Raw genomic sequence first — 22,268 nt, 5'->3', positions numbered from 1 at the left:
TTCTCAAACTGTGGACTAGAATAAATCTAAATGTCATATTTTGATATTAAAACTCAAACTGGTCAAACGTGCTGATTATTTTGTGCAAATATATATAAATACACGTGACTTTTAAACACCCGTGTGTTTGCACTGCATATTTAACACTATATGTGTCTACAGAACAGAATGTTTCAGGGAGTATATCATATTTTTCAAACACTTGACGTTAATAAATATTTAGATATTTTTTTAGATTCAATGTTAAAAATTTAATGGTAGACGGGTTACTATGGCAACCTTTTCAATATTAGTCTGTATATTTCCTAAATGAGGGACAGAAGTTCAGCGGCTTGTGTTCAACAAAAATGATGAATTTAGACCTGCCAAAAGCTGTTCTTTATCATTTACATTAACTAGTAATGAATTACAAGTTACTAATGACATATTTAATAGTGTAATTATATTACTGTACACATTTCTCTCTCCAAAAAGTATTTAGTTACTTATTACTAATAACTTTCTATATCCTATAAGGATTTATTCAAGGACATACATGAAACGACTCTTTTAATTCATTCAAATAAATAATATTAAACTACATAAAGTTCTCTTATTTACTGACCAAAGTATTACAAATGTGACAATTATACATTAAAGCACCGATTTTAAAGTTAGACTTAGTTCACAATTGCACACACATATATTTCACAGTATTTAAGTTGAATTACATCAAAAGTAACTGTAATTAAATTACATAAAAAACTATTTTTAAAAGTATTTAAAAGTAAAAGAAATTAAATTACAGTAACTAATTACTTAGTATCTAGTTACACCCAACACTGTTTACAACCAGAGGCAGTAAAAGAGAAATCTGCTGAAGACATTCTGCAGATCTTATCGACACTAAAGTTCTAAAGTACAGAACGAGACTTCATGTAACGTGTCTGTAAAAGACAGAAATCTCAATATATAAACTCAAATGTAATCCTGCCCGAGCTCTCCTGTTCACATTCATTTGATAACTTTAGAGGTTTTCTTCTTTTATCCTCAAGAACTTGAAGTTAAACGTAATGTTATCTCCCGAGAAACGAATGAGCAAAAACTCACTTTACTTTCTAGAGGTTTCCCCAAATGTACACACCACACAATGTTACTGGAATCAAAATATTTAATAAGTACATAACAAGTATTATACCATGTATAAAATTTGGAATCACAATCGAAAGCGTTGTTTCTGCCAGGACTGCAGGTGAAATTTGCCACATTTAAAGAGCTGAGCGAAGACTGAACCATAATCTGACAAATAAACCAAGGACCCCCGTCAGCAAACACGCCGTCGACCGTCTCCGGCTTTCAAAAGTTCTTTTACAGTCTCGAGTAAGTGCAATAAAAACGTGACACGCCACAGTGAAGCCGAAGAAGATGAGAACAGCAAGAGAAGAGAACAGCCAATCACAGAGCAGAAGAAAAGAAACCAAAGAAAACGAAGAACCAGAAAGCAACACACGTCACAGTTTGCCGTGGATACAACGGTATCATCTTTAAACATTTTACATTTGCATCTCCTGTAAAACAAAAGGGAAATGTTTTTGAAAAAAAGGACATCACCACAAAGAAAGAAAGACGAACGAGCCGAGCAACAGACAACCAAAGAGAACAGACAGGAAGTGACACGCGTGCTGTAAAGAACAATAAAAGTGTGAAGTCCAGCCCGTCTACACCTCCGACATCATGTGTTCACATTTACAGAAACATGTGGACCGCAGGATCATCTCATCTGTCCTGTCCCATGAGAATAAAGACGTCATTCGGCGTCACGTGACCAGAACACGTCAGGGTCGAATATGAACCTTGAACTCTTATAGATTGATTTGACCTTCACATTGTCACTAGTGTAATGCAAACTGGATATATTATTTCAATTGCATTTATACACATTAAATATTCAAACAGAACAAACATTCAAATTAAAATGATTGATATTAAAAGTATTTACACATGGTAGTATTCCTTATACTACATTTATGCCGCTCAATTTCTTCTTCCTGTAACAGATGAAATGATGTATTAAGTAAAGAGATAAAATGAATCTGCAGGTTAGGTTACAGAACTGATAATGTGAAGGACTGAATCTGGACCGTGACCCTCTCGGTGATTCAGATGATGGGCTTCATTTGGATTCTTGTCCAAACTCATATTTGATGAAAATGTTCTCTGTCACTGGATGATCTGAAAGGCAGAATGTGCTTCTGGGAAATGAATCCTGATGTCCAGGTGGAAGTGATGGAGCGCTCCGTTGGGGTCTGGAAGTGTCTCTGGTTTGCCTGAGGTGTGGGTGGGCGTGGGGCTGGTGTTGGTGGTGGGTTTGGGATGATGTGCGTGTGAAAGCGTGGCGGTGTGCAGAGCAGATTCATATGTCCGTATCCAGCGGGTCACGTTCAAACTCATCGTCCTTTGCTGTAACCGGGGAAAAACTGATCCAGGAGCAGCTGTAGGGTCTTGTTGAGGGTCATGCCGTAATCTTTGCCCAGGTCGTGACGGCAGGCGGGGCAGGTGAACACCTCGGCTCGAAACGACCTCTGCAGACAGGTCTGGAGTCAGACACGAGACAAATAAAAAAAAGATGGATGTTACTGACTGATCTGTGGACAGCTTCTAAAAACAACACTTTCATCTAAAACTACTCCGAGTTTAACGTGATAATATTCGCCGCTCATGTTGTCATGAAAGGGTTTGATTGACAGGTGTCAGTGGTCGTGTTCACCTTGCAGACGTTGTGCGAACACTCTGTGGTGATTGGCTGGTATGCTAACTCCTGACAGCACACGCACATGAACATCTGCTCCACCATACACAGGAAGTTCTGAACGACAACAGGAAGTGATGTATGATGGTATCCATGGTAACTGCACTGTTCAGACAGCCCGATACAGTGTGTGTGTGTGTGTTTGTGTGTGGACGTAGTGTTTGTGCATGAGCGTTTTGTGTGTCCGTTTGCTGTGTGATAATGTGTGTGTGCGTAGTACAGTGTGGGTGCATGTGTGTGTGTGTGTGTGTGTGTGTGCATGAGCATGTTGTTGTGTGTGTTATTGTGTGTGTGTAGTACAGTGTGGGTGCATGAGCATGTTGTTGTGTGTGTTATTGTGTGTGTGTAGTACAGTGCGGGTGCATGTGTGTGTGTGTGTGTGTTTGTACCGGTCCCTCCATGAGGCAGTTCAGAGCTTCATCCCACAGTTTTCTGTTGGGTTGGTCCTCCTGTATGAGATCTTTCTGCTGATCTGACAGAACAAACGCTTCCACCTCCTTCAAACGCTTCACCTGTGGCTCTACCTGCTCCACACGCACACCTGACACACACACACACACACGAGTAGAGATGAATAAAGATGTTAATGTAGCTTTGAAATGAAGTGTATTTACTCCTACATATAATGTGAATAATAAAAGTGAAGAGAAACTGTGTGTTACAGTCATGTGTTATCAGTGTTTGTGTGTACCTGTGAGCGGTTCTTTTAATGTGTGTGGACTGCTGTTACTCTGCACATCTTCATCATTCTTCACGTTCACCTCGGGCGTCTCCTCTTTACTCTGCTGAGAGCTCTTGGGTACTCGTACAGATCTCGGTCGACCTCTCTTTCTGCCCCGCGTGGACCCGCCCCCCCCCTCTGACACTTACCTCTTTCTTCGTCTTATTGGCCATTGCCTCAAGGTAACCCGGAGGATACTGAAGCGCACGGACACACACAGACATTACGGTCAATAAATCCACTGATGGAAAGAGATTTAATGTTTCTTTAACATTTCACAGAATCATTTGGATCAAGAGGGACTTTACACAGCTGTTTCATAAGAGCGTTGACCTCTGAGTACAGCTGATGTTGTTAGTTTAAAAGTAACTGTGTGTTACACACCTACACGCAAACACACACCTACACGCGCAAACACACCTACATGCACACACACACACCTTTAAGCACAAAGACGTAAAAGCACACCAACACGCGCACAAACACATCTACACACGCGCACACACACCTACACGCGCACACACACACACACACCTACACGCACTCACAAAAACCTACACGCGCAGACACACATACTTACACATACACACACCTACACGCACTCACACACACCTACACGCGCAGACACACATACTTACACATACACACACCTACACGCACTCACACACACCTACACGCGCAGACACACATACTTACACATACACACACCTACACGCACTCACACACACCTACACGCGCAGACACACACACCTACACGCGCAGACACACACACCTACACGTGCAGACACACATACTTACACATACACACACCTACACGCGCACACACACACACCTACACGCGCAGACACAGCTAAACGCACGTGCCGCACACACTCACACAGATGTGAACAGACTTCATACCTGTTTCAGGTGTGTGTGTCCTCACCTGGACTTTAAGGCCCAGTTTTTTACTTCTATCGATTCCTTCAGGTGTCCAGGCTGCCGGTTCCACATCATCACGTCTCAGCAGATATCTCCACACCAGAAAACCACACTTCCCGATCTCAGGCCAGTACTTCACAACCTACAACACAACACACATTCAGAGACGTCTGCACACAACTGCACAACTCCAGTGGCTTTACATGGCTCTCGTGGTTTCCATAGCAACCTGTCTGGTGTCTCTGTTAACATTACATTTCCACAGTAACAGCCTTTAAAAAGTGAATATATGTCTCTGTGCTCTGCAATGAATTGACAGTAAATGCTTCACAACAATGAAAAACTGTGGAACGCACTACAGACCACTGATGTACACAACGCTGGTCCAGAAGCACTTCCTGTTTCAGCTTTCAACATCAAAGCAAAATACAACCAAGAGAACATTTACAACTGAATCAAAATGTCAAACGAACATCTTGGTCACACATGTGAAACAGGAAGTGCTTCTGGACATCTGGCTGAATGGGTTTTCTTGTACCTTATAAATGCCGTCGTATCTGTTTCCCTCCTCAGGCGCGTACTTGCTGATTCGTCGACCCTTGGAGCTGCGGATCACTCTCACTGGTTTACCCGCCCGCCAGTTACGAGACTCCGCCCCGTTTTTGTCATTCAGAGGTGCGTCACAGTTCAGCGCCAGAGCCCTGAGAGGTCACAGGTCACCCATTTACGTGAGATTTCTGAACATCTATCGGTTTCCATGACGATGAGTGTCTGAGCACCTGTTCATGTGTGTGAGAGTCTGGTCAAACGAGTGCTCTCCGATTCGCTTGTTTCCTGACAGGTCACGCCCACCGCTGCCCGTGTAGGTGAACTCATCGCCCCGGTCCTGTAACCGTGACGACAATCAGGACACACATCATCCTCTTTAAGACATCTGCAGGACTTTCATTCACACTCACAACTTCATCCTCGAATCCTCCGGCGAGCACCAGCGAGTACGAGCCGTCGTTACTGCGCCCGTGAATTCCTCCCACATGAGGCCTGTGAACACCCGCCTCACTCACCTGAGAGACAAACGCAGGGTTTAACTCTGCCTGTCACATGTCACATGACCCCCCCATCAACCACACACGCTCACCTGAACACGGAACTTCCATGTTGTTCCGACCGGAACACCGGGAACCGGCCCGTAATGATTGGAGGGGACGATGGTGCATTCTTTAGTGCGACCCACACACGCCATTCCCTAAAACACACAACACCAACACAACACATGCTCAATACTGCTAAAACACAAACTGTGTGTGTGTGTGTGTGTGTGTGTGTGTAATCAAACCTTGCCCCAGTCTCTGTGGCTCTCTGTAGTGGCTGAAGGCATCTTGGCTTTCTTCTTACTGGTTTTGAGTTTCTCTCCCGCTTTTACAACCTCACTGCTGTCATTCTTACAGGTGGGACAATACCTGCACACACACATCACAAATAGGACTCATGTTTTGTGTATGTTGTGTGTGTGCATGCATGACTTAATTTATATTCCTAACAACTGAGTGATACATTTATGGTGTTGATTTCTTGTATACCACTGGTCCATGATACTTGTGTATGTTGTTAGTGCTTATTTTAAGTATGTCGTTGTGTGTGTGTGTGTGTGTGTGAGTGAGTGCGTATGTTGTTGTGCGAGTGTGTGTGTGTGTCGTTGTGTGAGTGAGTGTGTGTGTGTGTGTGTATTCTCACCAGTCCTCATCCTCTGGTATGGAGGCCAGCGGTGGGTTCAGGCAGTAAATGTGAAAGGCCATGTTACACTCATCACACAGTAACTGCATGTGAGCATCTTGTTTACCTCCACACACACAACACGAACAGAAGCGACACTCAACTTCTGGATCTGCCTTACAGTGTTTACACTCCGGACCGCTCTTGCCTGACACACACACAGTTTGACACGTTTATAGACAATCTACATAACTTACAGTGAGAGAGAGTGTGTGTGTGTGTGTGTGTACGTTTGAATTGGCCGTCAGCTGCACTCAGTGCTGGTGCTCCATGTTTCTCTATCCTGTAAATCTCGTCCAGAAACACCAGTTTACAATCACCGATCACATCCCCCGGACCTCTGAAAAACAACCAATCACAGCCGGCGGTTACAATGACATCATAACGCACAAGCCCCTGCAAGTGTTCTTCACAACCACACAGGTGTGTGTGCATGAGCGTTCACCCCAGCAGGATCTTGATGTGGATCTCTTTATTGGTGCGTGAGATGGAGTTCAGCGCCGTGATCTCAGCATCGTACCAGAATCCTCTCTCCTCCGGCAGCTCCAGATTATAATTCACCATCACCACATCACCCACCTGCAGCTGATCGAACCTGAGCAGAGTTCTGGCCCGCGGGCGCACGTCATCCCCCCTCATCTCCACAACACCATTCTCAGGGTAACTACACAAACACAACAACACACATCATCAACAAAAGCAGCAGGTGAAACAACCCAAAAACGCATCCTATTTTGTCACATCACATAACGCATGTTTATTTCACTTTTTTTAGATATATATTGTTTTCATAGACTGACAATTTTTGATGTTTAGACTCTATCAAGGGTTCAGTAAAATATAAACAGATGGTTCAATATAATCGTAACAAATTCATTCTCTGAGCATTTTTATGTCACGTACATAACACTGGAATTTCCATCTAGGGATGAAATGTTTGACAAGTGGTCATGAGAAACCAAAAACAAGTCATCAGCACGTCATTATGATTAAATTTACCACTTGTTTTAGTTTCAATTAGGGATGCTCCCATCCTTTTTGCTTCAGATACTTGAGATTCAGTATTGGACGATAGCGAGTACCAATCTGATACTCAATTGCAATTCAGGGCTCTAGACTGCAAATAAATGTCGCATTTTACTACTATTTTTCCTGCCAGTGCAACAAGTTTTTCTTAATGGTCTGCCAAAAGACTGCCAAATTGATCAATATATAATTTTTGCGTATTATAAATTTAATGTGCAGAAATATTATGTTGCGTAAGCGGCGCATTCAGTCACTCATTTTCGTCTCCCCTCCTTCCCTCATGATTCAGTGCCCCGCCCCAAAAGACGTAATTCACCGGTAAGAGGCGAAGGGCCGAAAGAGCAGACGAGTGAAGCGCTAAATCTCTCAACTGAAATAGCAAGTATACAAGCAGAATACAAGTATTTCCCTGCTTAAGGTACAAAACAGCAAACATTACGAAATTTGTATTGTATGAATGTGAAACTAATGCAGGAAACATGTGCTTGAACTTTAAGCACAGAACTATTGTATAAAGCTCTCTAACAATGTGTGTTCCATATATTGCGCAAGCTCTTAAAGGGGCAGCAGCATAATAAAGATCTCTCTTTTTGTTGTCATTAAACAACAAAGGACGGCCCAAAAACACTCATTGATTTTAAAAGAATCTAAAAGGAGTTGTTTACAACAAATAAAGGAAGAAAGTAGCTTCAAGAAAGATGTGCTTTAAATATGGAAAACTGTTGACTGATTGTTTACATATACAATAAAGTAATTCAATCATAAACAATGATTTGTATTAATATCTAATAGATTTATTAATGTATTAAATACATTTCAATGAAATTTTAGTGATTCTTTTTTCTTACCTCACCCCACAACTCTTGTGCTTTTAAATAAAAGGCTGGTGCCACCGACTGAATAACTCTCTCAAGTGTTTGTCTAGAACCCTGAAATACTGTGTGCACCGTGCAAGAGACATTTTTTTTTTACTTCGGTCAATTGTCACTGATACCAGCTAAACAAATATAGGATCGGATCAACCCTAGTTTCAATTTCAAAAAACAAATCTTACAATAAAAATCACACACATCTATTTTAAGAAATGTAGTCATATGCATAAACATAGGCATGACATGGGAGTCAATGATGAGATAATTTTAATTTCAACGTAAAGAAAATGTTTGTTTGTAGTAGCTAATACTGTAGATGACTGATCACCAAAATCAGAAGTGAGAAATGCTCTTCTATACTGACAGTCGTATTAAAAACACCACACAAGCCCACCAGAAGTGTGTGAACTGAATTTATAATAAAATCAATTCAAAACATATTCTTTAAAGTCGGCATAAAATAAAAAATGATCATTCTAATTGTTTTACACAGTGGTGAAGTATTTATTATAAATGATTTATCCGTGGACATCTTTCTTTTTTTTAATTCATTTGCACTTGTTCATCAAAACCGTTAAAGCGGACTTATCATGCTATGTCATGCGTCTGACTTCTTTACACGTGCAGGCTTCTCATGCTCAACATGGTCAACCCGTTATAAAAGAGTGTTTCTCTGCTTGATGCTCTCCAACTTCGAGACCCGTTTTCATCAAGATGATCTGTGTTGCGTCAAGAATGGATTCATTTCTCTTGTGATAGTGAAGTTTAGGAGTGTCTGTTTGTTCACGGCATTAAAGTGATGGATGTTATATAAACGCTGGATATAACCTTATAGATGGAGCGGTCCCAGTGCTAAAAGATGCCGGATATGAACTGCATGCAGTAAGTCAAACTAAGTCATACATGCATCTGTGTTTGGTTGGCACCCATGCATGTAAACAACATGAAGGGATTAATGTGATGATGTGTTGTGTGCTCATGCTGTAGTTCTGTCCCACTCTCCCCACTAGTCCCGCCTCCAGCAGCTCCTGTTTTTACGGAAATTATCGTACAGCTGTATCTCTCTTTTATAAATGTGATCAAACTAAATACTCTTTGAAGATACAACGTCTGCGATACCACCGTATAGGTACTCAAGATTAATACACAAACACTCATGCACACACACGCGCACACTCTCACACACACGCACTCTCTCACACACACACACACACACTCTCTCTCCCACACACGCACTCTCTCTCACACACGCACTCTCTCTCACACACACACACACACACACACACACACACACACACACGCACTCTCTCTCACACACGCACTCTCTCTCACACACACACACACACACACGCACTCTCTCTCACACACACACACACACACACACGCACTCTCTCTCACATACACACACACACTCTCTCACACACACACACATGCACTCTCTCTCACACACACGCACACACACACACTCTCTCTCTCACATACACACACACACTCTCTCACACACACACACATGCACTCTCTCTCACACACACACACACACACACGCACTCTCTCTCACACACGCACTCTCTCTCACACACACACACACACACACACGCACTCTCTCTCACACACACACACACACTCTCTCTCTCACATACACACACACACTCTCTCACACACACACACACACTCTCTCTCACACACACGCACACACACACGCACTCTCTCTCACATACACACACACACTCTCTCACACACACACACATGCACTCTCTCTCACACACACGCACACACACACGCACTCTCTCTCACACACACGCACACACACACGCACTCTCTCTCACACACACACACGCACTCTCTCACACACACACACACACACATGCACTCTCTCTCACACACACACACACACACACACTCTCTCTCTCACACACACACACACACACACACGCGCACTCTCTCTCACACACACACACACACACACACACTCTCTCTCTCACACACACACACACACACTCACACACACTCTCTCTCTCACACACACACACACACACACACTCTCTCTCACACACACAAGGTAATGGTGGTAATGGTTTAATCTGTGATGTTTTTCAGAAGATGTCTCACAGATCTGCAGCGCTGCAGTTAAAGAGAGAAAATGAGACGTGATAGAGATTGTGATTCTTTCTGCAGGCAGATGTTTTATCCGCACCCTTAAAATGGCGACTGCAGCAGACATCTGAATTAATGCTCCGTTCACGCTTCATATTACCTCCGCAGCGTCTCAAACGCTCAGAAGGTTCAACATTCAATAAGAAGATTGTGAGGATTTCACTACACTACAGCTTCAGTGAGAATAATATCACCTCAGTGCTTCTTTAAACGTGTCATGTTTCATGTATCAGTCATGTTCTACACTGCCATTCGGATCAAATCTGAATGAAAAACTGATGACAACAGTTAATGAAATAATTTCAAACAATGTTAGTGTTCGTATCATCACAAATAACCCTAAATATTAATATTTTTTATTATTTAAGATTGTAAGTCATGAATCAATGAAAATCTACAGATAAAACACAGTTTCATGTAAACGTCAGTCAAGATGAAAGTTGATTAAAGAGAAAATAACCTCTGAACCTCAAAACTGTGCTTAAAGATCAAGACAGATGAGACAGACAGATGGGTGGACAGACAGACAGAAAAAGCAACAGATAGTCAGACGGTGAGATAGACAGACAGGTGGAAAGACAGACAGACAGAAAAAGCAACAGATAGTCAGACGGTGAGATAGACAGACAGGTGGAAAGACAGACAGACAGAGATTTTGACAGACAGTGAGACAGACAAACAGACAGACAGATAGAGAGCGAGACAAAGATGCAGACACAAAGACAGACAGACCAGAATATAAACACAGAATGTCACTGGTGTGATTAATGGATCTGTTTGAGTTATTGTAAACATCCAATTAAACTTCAAACTAAGAGATTAAACACACACACAGACACACACACAGACACACACACAAACACACACACACTCTGAAATATCTGATCTGACTCAACATGTTCGAGCAAAGCAGCAAACACCCCTGTTCATGTATCAGCAGGAAGACAGTCACTAAGTGAACGTATCTGCTTTCCCAGCATGCACTGCAGCGTGACGCTTTGTTTTTGGATGTGATGCAGCAGCTCGTGTGAGACATGAACGTAGATGAGAGCAGAAGACTGCAGCAGAACTTCATCTCATGTTCATTCAGTTGTTATGATCATGAATGAAGATGAGTGATTTCACAACAGACATCAGACTGTAAACACATTCAACCAGCTGACATCAGCACACATCTGAACCCTGCTTACTTCACAGAATACATACCATTCAGAAGAACACGTTGGTGTAACCATAGCAACAACAGCAATCAGAACACAGAGAGCGTAAAATAATCTGGTGACTCACGTATGATGACGTCTGAGAGAAATCCACAAAAGAGAAAACAAAGAGATGTTCTTCCCATGATGCACTTACTCTTCATATTTAATGTGGTACGCCACGTTCTCGCTGGAGTTTGTCGAAACAGTTTTTGACGTTGACGGTTCACTGTTGTCCGAGTTTATTTGTTTCTCTGATGTGCCGTTACTGTCCGTTGAGGAGAGTGTTTCCACACAATCCAGTTTTCCGTTAGTCTGTTTTCGGGGTCGGCCCACCCTGGGAGCAGGGGGCACTGTTTCAGCTTTGCCATTCTGTCCTTTAGTGGAAGGAGAAACCTTTTCAATGACGCCCTCAAACCAGGCACCGATACTGATGTCCCTGCAGTCCACCAACTCATTTATCTCAACAGATGACAGGAAAAAACATATCAATACACAACCCTGAATGTCACACAATCACACAAATCACTACAGACTGATTATAAAATGGACAAAAGATGTCAATTATTCAGATTTGACCAAATATAATGATATAGTGTGTATCTGATTTAATTAACAAAACCTCACTTCAGTTGAATCCATTCAAAAATGTTAGTATACAAATATTTAAAAACACAAAGAAAGCATTAAACGAACACAAAAGGAGTAACGATGAATTGTTTGTACCTTGTAGTGTCCAATGCTGGGAGGAATGAGGAGCGTCCGGCTGGATGTGGAGGGCTGGCTGTCTGATGACGGACTGCAGGATTTAGAGCCGTTTCCATTGGTGTTGGAAACGGTTGCTGGAGAAACGGCTGTGGTGGTGGGTGTGGCTGGGGGTGGGGTCGATGCGGAGCAGGGTGGGGTCGTTATGCAGGCCACACCCTCACCGTTGTTCAGGACGGGGCTGTCTGGAGGGTCGGTCTGTGAGCGAATGAGAAGCTGGACGATGTCGTTAAGCCCAACGTTATAATCGAACAGCGTCTGACCATCTTCCATCTGTAACAACAAACACAACAAGTTTTGATCTTCTTCAGATTTATGGAACTTGACTCTCAGCAATGTTGATTTATTGTCAGATTAATGAGAGACAGGTGTAAACGCAGATGTAGGCTGATAAACTGAACATGAGAAAAAAAACAGACATGAAATGTGAATTTGTAATATTGTATTAGATAACGTAATGCGGACCGTTTACTTTTGGTTTTAAGTAGAGCTGTCAAACAATTAATTGTGATTATCGCATCCAGAATAAAAGTTTGTGTTTACTTAATATGTGTCCACCCCTGAATTTTCCATTCTAATTTTATATTTACAAGTACAAAATTAATGGCCAATCAGAATCAAGCATTCCAACAAGCCGTGGAATAATTGTGAATAACACATGACCTGAGTGCATTCTGATCTTACAGCTCATATTCAATGTATTTATTTTCTCTGTTTCAGAACGTATGAGAAGAACACAAACCAGCAGAGCTGCGCTTTACACTGACTGAGACCGAAGAGCCGCAATCACAAGAGCGACGCCATTTTGTGCTGCTGATCCCCCCCCCCACACACACACATGCACACAAACACACACAGCCACACACACGCACCACCAGACAAACTGAAGAAATATAAACTGTAGTGATGATGATGGTGACAGTGCAATTGTGTGTAGATGTTGCTATAGCAACCGATGAATATCAATTCCACACTCACTACTGCACATGAACACACAATCTCAATGTCCAAATGTACACACTCTCATACAGATGATGTCCGTTTCTTCTGAACACGTGTGTGTGATTAGCATGAGAATCTGAGGTGTGTGTGAGATGTTTCTTCTCTCTCTCGTACACTCGGGTGAGCGTGATAGAGAGAAATGAGAAGGTTCACGTCTCTGTGAGCAAAAGACGGAGGAATAGAGTGAATTCTGTTTGATTTGAATCAGTTTCATGAGTGTTAAAGCTCATCTTAATAAAAGCCTCAGTCACAGTCACACAGTTCAGAAAAGAGAGACTGAACCCCATCATCATCATCATCATCATCATCATCATCTCTGTCAGCCGTTCTGATGGGTCCTTATCTGCTCTTCAAAACTTCACATGAAGAACACAACATCATCTCAACACATCCAGAAGAGGAGTATTAAACTCTCTCAATACTGTCATACATTATCATAATACAATTCATTTAAAAAAGCTATAAATCACAGCAAGAGCAGACAAGACAAACTATCAGAGAAGAATCTGACACTCACAGCGACCTTCTTTAATGTGAACTCACAAACACACAGAACAATCACATGATGATTAAAAATGAGTTCTAATATTTGCAGAAAATTAAAACACCTCTAAAACACAAAAATAAAAGAACAGAACAGGAAGTGTGTGAGAAATGAGTCATGACCGTTCAGACAGGTGACTTTTCTCAGCTCAAACTACAAATGATGAGTTTGGTTTCAAAATGACAGAAATGTTTTTATTGTGTTTTTATTGTATTAGTTAGCTGTATTTCTGGAGTTATTATGGCTTAATTCAAAACAAAACGACTGTAGCTTGATTGATATAATGCACAAAAAACATGATGCGCAAATGTGTTTGTGTGTTTAAAGAGGCTTGTCAATGTGTGTTCATTTACACTTAAGATTGTGGGACGAGTTACACACATTATATAAGAACAACACAAATGTAAGATATTTAGATTTAGTTATATAAGTGTTTGTGTGTGTAATCATTTACAGAATCTAATCACAGTGACGCACAAGCTTTAAACTCCACACACACACACACACACACAGGCAAAACAACAACAACAACACTCTTCTGTGGAAGCACACGTCTTACACAGACGGACAAACCACAAACTGTACTTGAACTTTTAAGAAATGTACGACGGGCTGGAATGATCTGGAACTATCGGCGGAAGATTTGCTCCATTTTGTGTTGGACTCTGGCTTACGGCCACGGCTCATGATCGACGCCATTTCCAGCGAGACGTGAGCAGGGCATTATGGTCCTCAGACATCACACACACACTTGATTCAGGGCTAGAAAACGTGTGTGTGTGGTTTATGTTCATGTTTGTGCATTTGACACTCACACGTGTGTGTGTTTCCCCCTGCAACAAAGACGGAAAGTCAAACTAGCCGAGCGCTGGAATGTACGCTACTGCAGAGCCCCGCATGGAATTCTGGGATATGTGAGGAGGAGACGCCCCACTCCCCTCCCCCACCGCCTGACGGCACAGGAACGAGGAAAGAAAGTAGAAATAGGTCAAATTTAACCCTCGTCAGACACAAACAAATCCGTTTACCACACTGTTTACTGACAATACCACAGTGAAATAACATCCGTGCTCTGTGATTGGTTGAAATTCGACTCATTGGACAACACAGCGGGAGAATTCCAGTGAATTTTCTAATGAAACAAATGAAGGTTTACGGCGTGTGTGCGGCCCGAGACGCTGGCGGATCCCAGACACATCAAACACTGACGAAAACACTCAGACTTTGACATCAAATCACCATTCATTATTGAACCAAAGCACACAACACTACACACACACACACACACAAATGCCTTAAACACTTTTACATCTAAATAACATCACTTTCTCTACAATTTTGAAGACTGTATGATCTCTGTTATCTAAATGTGGGCGTCTGTTTATAATTATAGTAAATGTAAACAAACCGTTTATTATTATAGTAAATATAAACAAACTGTTTATTATTATAGCAAATATAAACAAATTGTGTATTATTATTATTATTATTATTATTATTATTATTATTATTATTATTATTATAGTAAATATAAACAAACTTGTTTTTTATTATTATAGCAAATATAAACAAACCGTTTATTATTATAGTAAATATAAACAAATTGTTTATTATTATTATTATTATTATTATTATTATAGTAAATATAAACAAACTGTTTATTATTATAGTAAATATAAACAAACCGTTTTTTATTATAGTAAGTATAAACAAACCATAACAACCTAATAAATAAATCATACAACATTGATAAATAAACATAAACAATAATAATATGTAAATCTGAAATTATTATAAAGGTACTGAGGAGCAAACCTAAGATGTTCATATGTGTATTTTCTGAAAACATGTGTATTATGTGTCAATGATTGACAGAAGAAAAAAACAAGTGTAAACATGAGCCAGTAAACAACCATACAGAACACCAGGGGCCCGTTTCAATAAGGAAGTTCAACCAACACTGAGTTAAAATCTGAACCCTGAGTTGATTTACTCAGAGAATCGTTACTCTGAGTTTTCAGTTTCAGAACAGCTGATTTGAGTTAGTTTAATCAACCCTGAGTAAGTTCACTCTAGGTTACGCGCGTGCAGCATGGCGATGAAAAGCCATCATCAATTGAGTGAAGATAGCACGATTCACCATGGCAACGGCACGTGACAAAAAGCGCTCTGTTCATTTCTCGCCAATCAAATTGAAGGAACTGTTACAAGCGTATAGTGAATATGAGCAGATATTTAGAAAAAAGTGCAACACAGCCGCAGCAGCAAAAGAAAGAGAGTTGGCGTGGGAGAAAAGTGCTTCACGTGTTAATGCGCAAGTTTATATGTCAATCACTTTTATATTTATTTTGTTGAAACTGTGAAAATGTAAATTATATTTAACTCTCTTGCTCTCATGTAGGTGAAATCCTTCTGCAATAAAAAGATCTTGGCAGCAGCTGAATATGAAATATACGACGGCGTCGTAAAAAAAAAGATTTCGAGAATAAAGTCGAAATGTTACGAGAATAAAGTCGAAATGTTACGAGAATAAAGTCGAAATGTTACGAGAATAAAGTCGAAATGTTACGAGAATAAAGTCGAAATGTTACGAGAATAAAGTCGAAATGTTACGAGAATAAAGTCGAAATGTTACGAGAATAAAGTCGAAATGTCAAAATCTGACATGAACTACGAATTAACTCACTGATTCAGATGACGTACTTAAACATAATTTAAACTCTTAAACTACAACTTTCACGAAAATAAAATACGTATTACGACGAGTTTATTCTCGTAACATTTTGACTTTATTCTCGTAATCTTGAATTTATGTTATTTTTAACGTGGCACTAAAACGCCGTGGTAGAAATACAATAACATCATTCATTCAGGAAAGTTTAAAGAAATAAAATAGTCTTGCTAGTAGGATGACTGATTGGGAAATGTTAAATATACTTCTTAAACTGGCCTTAAAAGTTAAGATAAAACGTCCAAACGGGGCCTCAGAATTCTCTCCCGACATAAATATAATTCTGTGCGAATTAATGCAGCTTCCTCATCTATGGGTTCATGAATAAACGAACATGCTATTTTAAGTTCTGTGTGACTAAATAGAGCGCGATTAGGAACTCTAATCAATAAACATATGACGTATGCAATTTCAACCCGCTCGCGCTTCGAAAAGGGGGCGGAGATTGTAACAAACCCTGCGTTTGCGGAATAAAACCTGCTCCCGACCAGGTTAGGTTCACGGAGTAGGTTACTCTGGTTACTCACTCGGAGTATAAGATACCTCGATTTCTGAAATGGGCTTGACTTACTCCGCGGTCGCGGGTTTGACATTCCTCGCGTTCTGAAACCAAAAACCCTGAGTATTCCGTTTTCTGGGGTTGACTTACTCGGAGTTTGCACTTACCCTGCTTTCTGAAACGGGCCCCTGAGGCACATAGCAACACCCTAGCAACCCCCAACATCAAACCACAACAGATCTAATGACTGTAATCACATTTATACTTTATACAGCAACCCTAACCCACCAAAACATACAACAAACATGAGGTCTGCATGTCACCGTCAAGAAACAGCTGAGAGAGAGAGAGAGAGAGAGAGAGAGTGACGGGAGAGAGAGACGGGGAGAGAGAGACGGGGAGAGAGAGACGGGGAGAGAGAGACGGGGAGAGAGAGATAGTGACGGGCAGAGAGATGGGGAGAGAGAGAGAGACAGAGAGAGAGAGAGAGAGAGAGAGAGAGGGAGAGACGGGGAGAGAGAGAGAGAGAGAGAGAGAGAGAGAGAGAGGAGAGAGAGAGAGTGACGGGAGAGAGGGAGAGAGAGACGGGGAGAGAGAGACAGTGACGGGCAGAGAGATGGGGAGAGAGAGAGAGAGAGAGAGAGAGAGAGAGACAGAGAGAGAGAGGGAGAGACGGGGAGAGAGGGAGAGAGAGACGGGGAGAGAGAGACAGTGACGGGCAGAGAGATGGGGAGAGAGAGAGAGAGACAGAGAGAGAGAGGGAGAGACGGGGAGAGAGGGAGAGAGAGACGGGGAGAGAGAGACAGTGACGGGCAGAGAGATGGGGAGAGAGAGAGAGAGACAGAGAGAGAGAGGGAGAGACGGGGAGAGAGAGAGAGAGACGAGAGACGGGGAGAGAGAGAGAGAGAGAGAGAGAGACGGGGAGAGAGGGGGAGAGAGGAAGAGAGAGAGACAGTGACGGGCAGGGAGATGGGGAGAGAGAGAGAGAGACAGAGAGAGAGAGAGAGGGAGAGACGGGGAGAGAGAGGGAGAGAGAGAGACGGGGAGAGAGAGAGAGGGACAGACGGGGAGAGAGGGAGAGAGAGAGTGAGAGACAGGGAGAGAGAGAGAGAGAGAGAGAGAGGGGGAGAGAGGAAGAGAGAGAGAGAGAGAGAGAGAGAGAGGGGGAGAGAGGAAGAGAGAGAGAGAGAGACAGAGAGAGGGGGAGAGAGGAAGAGAGAGAGAGAGACGGGGAGAGAGGGGGAGAGAGGAAGAGAGAGAGAGAGACGGGGAGAGAGGGGGAGAGAGGAAGAGAGAGAGACAGTGACGGGCAGAGAGATGGGGAGAGAGAGAGAGAGAGAGACAGAGAGAGAGAGAGAGAGAGGGAGAGACGGGGAGAGAGAGAAGAGAGGGAAGACGGAGAGAGAGAGAGGAAGAGAGACATGAGTGAGAGACAGAGAGAGAGAGAGAGAGAGAGAAGAAGTGAGTGAGAGAGTGTGAGAGAGAGAGAGGAGAGAGAGACGGGAGAGAGGGAGAGACGGAGAGAGAGAGAGGGAGAGAGACAGAGAGTGAGAGACAGAGAGAGAGAGAGAGAGAGAGAGAGAGAGAGAGAGAGAGTGAGTGAGTGAGTGTGAGAGAGAGGAGAGAGAGAGAGAGAGAGAGAGAGAGAGAGACGGGGGAGAGGGAGAGAAAGCAACAGGTAAATGAGACAATTTTGAAAGACCGACACTTCCCGTGTGTGTGTGTGTGTGTGTGGTGTGTATTCCTCACAGCTCTGTTTGATACAGTCGCACTCATATCTCGCTCACACCGACACGCTCAAAAACTCACACATGCGTAAGACGACACGTCCTTTGATGTTTTCAGTGTTGTTGTATTGGAGTGAAGTGTCTGGTGTCCTCACACTGGAGTTAAAGGCTGCTGTGGTGAGGAAGTCATCATGAGGAACGGCTGCAGATTTAAACCGACGCTTCCTCTGAGCTGCAGGCCCGGCCGCGCAAAACCAGACACAACGCTGCTCAAGATGGCCGCCGACAAGCAGAACCACCGTCTGAAAAACACGCCAGCGAACCTCTACACGCCTCACCGACAACATCACAGCAGTACTCTCACAAACCTCAACAAAAATCCACCGTATGTGTGTGTGTGTGTGCGTGCGTGTGTGTGTGTGATCTGTTGACATTATGCGCCGCGGCACACTTTGGTTAATGGTTCTCGTGTGGCGTTCAGGAACCCAGAGATCCTCGAGTTCATTCTGACCACACTGAGCAAACACAACAAATGAAATGTGATCCAGAACACAAGAGTCCAGATACACGCACACAAAAACAAAACCACACCTGTAACCAGAGAGCAACAAGCATCTGCGTCACACACCCTACAGAGATCCCTACATAGACAGCATGTTAAAACATCACCGTTTCTACATGTTACACTGTTCATAAAGGTCTGATTTCATTTAAAACAACATTATTACACACACAATCCTAGAATGCACCACAACATGCTCAATGAAAGAAATAACACAACACACAAGAGTGCACAAAACTATAACTATTTTAATAATGTTGAGTTTATCAGTATTAATGTCAGATGTGTACCTGGACCCTTAGAAGACATCACGGCAATTCTGTGAAAATGTCGAAACAATGTGGCAGTTTTTACTCTGGTAACAGCACAGATTTGAACATTTGGTGGATCAGATACTCATGTGAGATCTCTCTTCAAATTAATATATATTATTTCATAGACTGACATTCATATTAACAAGGGTTCAGTAAAATATAAACAGATGGTTCAATATAATCTTAACAAATTCATTCTCTGAGCATTTTTATGTCACGTCCATAACGCCGGAATTGTCCATCTGTCTTTGTAGAAAGATGAAGGTTCGATGACTCTCTAGAGGGGTTTTTGAGTTCAAATGTTTTTAATTCAATCTAAATACAAGAAAACCTTACAAAAATTAACCACAACAACAAAAAAAAATTGTGTCCTTCAGATAAACCCAAATTAACTATGATTTATTCTTTTGTTTCAGGCAGCACACTTTAACGGTCACACATGTCCTCATACATAACGTCAAAAATGAAAACTGTGAGTGCACTTTAAAATAACACCATTGTTCCTCTGAGACCAAATCTGTAAGAGGTCAAGGGTCAGGTTCTGCTGTATGTTCTCAATGTTATTATTGATTAAAGTTGTTTTAATAAATGTTCAGTGAAATATCGTGTTTCCTATTATTCTGACACTAAAGTTTGGTGAGTTTAATGAGAAAGAGTCTATAATGTGGATCAATGGTTTTATGGTTCAAGTGTAGAAAGATCAGTTCTGTTGCGCTGACGTACACAGATGACAGATGAACGAAAGTTGAGCCTGTTTACACTCTTCAGGACGATCAAACAACACACAACACAATTGTGTCATCATCACCCCCATTGACTTCCAAAGTAGAGAAAATAAATACTACGGGTGTCAGTTTAGTTACTGACATTCTTACAAATATCTTCCTTGTGTTTAGCAGAACAAAGACATTTATACAGGTTTGGAACAACCTGATTTTTCAGTTTTGGGTGAACTGTCCCTTTAACGGTTAAGTTTAAACAATCACAAAAATCATCTTAATATGTTTTAATGAATGCACAATGCAGCACACAAAACATACACAACAGCATGTTTTGCAACATATTTTTGTAATCATTTTCAAGGCTCTCACAAAAAAAAAAAGAGTTAATGGTTATAATAATCAGAACTATTTGTGAGAATATTTATCATCAGACATAATTATAACTGTGACAAATTTAATCTACAACTGTTAGAACTTAACATCCAGACAATCAACGTCACTTCTTCCTGTCAATCACAACAGACAACGTAAACACACACACAGGTATGACACAAGATTCTCATCACAGAGACACAACACGCACGTGAGCTGCTGTGGTCAGTCAGGTGTGTGCACTGCTGGACTGATCCTGGATCAGATACTAGACGTGTCTGTTCTATTACAGCTGTCAAACACTCATGATAAACACCATCAGACAGAGCACATGTCTACACGCACGCGCACGAGTTCACACGTGTGTCCGTGTTTGAAGTACAAACACTAAAGGAACATGTATCATACATTACGTTATATGTTCTCGCGCGGGCGGAAACCTCTGCACGTGGACATCTCAAAACACACACAAACAATATTTTACACGCGGACAGCAGCTAAAGAAATACCACACAACTGCAATTACACAACAGCTTTAAAGAGCTTTTGTAAAACGATGTAAATAATGTCACAGAATGACTTTCCGTTCAATTTTAACACGAACTGTCATTCCACTTCTTCCATGGCAACGCTGTAACTACATCCAAACACACACGCACGCACGCGCGCGCTCGCGCAAACAGACACAACGCAAGACCGCGCTCGGGTTCTGGCTGAATCCGGATCGGCTCCGGACAGTTGCGCAATGGGAACACGGAACGGATCGCGGTGCTCGTACCTGTTTTCCTCTGTAGAAGAGTCTCTGCTGCTCGGGCTTGACGTTAAAGATCTCATTGATTTTCACGCGCAGCGACTCGATCTTCGTGAGCCGCGACAGGTCGTCGACGGTTCGAGTCTCTTTCCCGTCGATCGTCCGGATCTGGATCCACATCGCGCCGTCCGACAGCCGTGAAAACCAGCGCGCGAGCGGAAAACTGCACGCGCGTGCGTGCGTGCGTGCGTGCGTGAGCGTGTGTTTGTGTGTCGGGGCTTGTGCGCGCGCTCGTGCTCGGGGATCTGCGGGGAAAGCGCGCGTCTAGTCAACGGTTTTCACGCGAAGTCTCGCGATGTGACACGAAATCTCGTGGAATAGATATAAAACAGGAAAAGAGCTTTTAAAGAGACAGTCAGAAGAGTGATGATGACGTATAAACACACTGTTCTGTGTGTGTGTGTGTGTGTGTGTGTGTATCAGGAGCTTCTGGACACTCTAACTCACATTAAATCCAGATCGAAAGAAAGCGGTGCTTAGCGAAAACACATGAAATTGTTTGGAAAACTAAATCAAAACAGAAAGAAACAGAATATCATGTCACTTGCGTGTACTCTGTTGTGTAAACTTGAGTAGTAATGACGGCTAAAATCACAATAACTCTTGTGTATTAAAGATCTTTCAATTCTGCAGGATAATCAGAAAGAAACTGTTAATGCTAATTTAATTAGTTTACATAAGTACAAAAAGTTTTAGAATACACCTCTAAAGCACTCATGTGCACCAGGAGACGTCGTTGTCAAGCTGTAAGTGATGCTCAAGCTG

At 42.1% G+C, this 22,268-nt stretch overlaps 1 protein-coding gene across 1 annotated transcript; it reads right to left on the bottom strand.

The window, feature by feature from the left end:
- Positions 1-1,132: 1,132 nt before the first annotated feature.
- On the bottom strand, positions 1,133-21,763 carry LOC130407626 (E3 ubiquitin-protein ligase UHRF2-like). The gene is given in 17 exon segments (XM_056730705.1): positions 1,133-2,573; positions 2,747-2,845; positions 3,178-3,329; positions 3,480-3,645; positions 3,647-3,706; positions 4,435-4,572; positions 4,969-5,131; positions 5,210-5,316; positions 5,390-5,494; positions 5,569-5,676; positions 5,767-5,890; positions 6,165-6,351; positions 6,434-6,543; positions 6,649-6,867; positions 11,612-11,916; positions 12,181-12,492; positions 21,471-21,763. Coding segments are annotated over 17 exon segments (2,655 nt in total). The 5' UTR covers positions 21,624-21,763; the 3' UTR covers positions 1,133-2,426.
- Positions 21,764-22,268: the final 505 nt, after the last annotated feature.

This window comes from Triplophysa dalaica, chromosome 19 (genome assembly GCF_015846415.1).
Source record: "Triplophysa dalaica isolate WHDGS20190420 chromosome 19, ASM1584641v1, whole genome shotgun sequence".
Lineage (NCBI taxonomy): Eukaryota > Metazoa > Chordata > Actinopteri > Cypriniformes > Nemacheilidae > Triplophysa > Triplophysa dalaica.
This window is presented reverse-complemented; position numbering and strand designations above follow the sequence as displayed.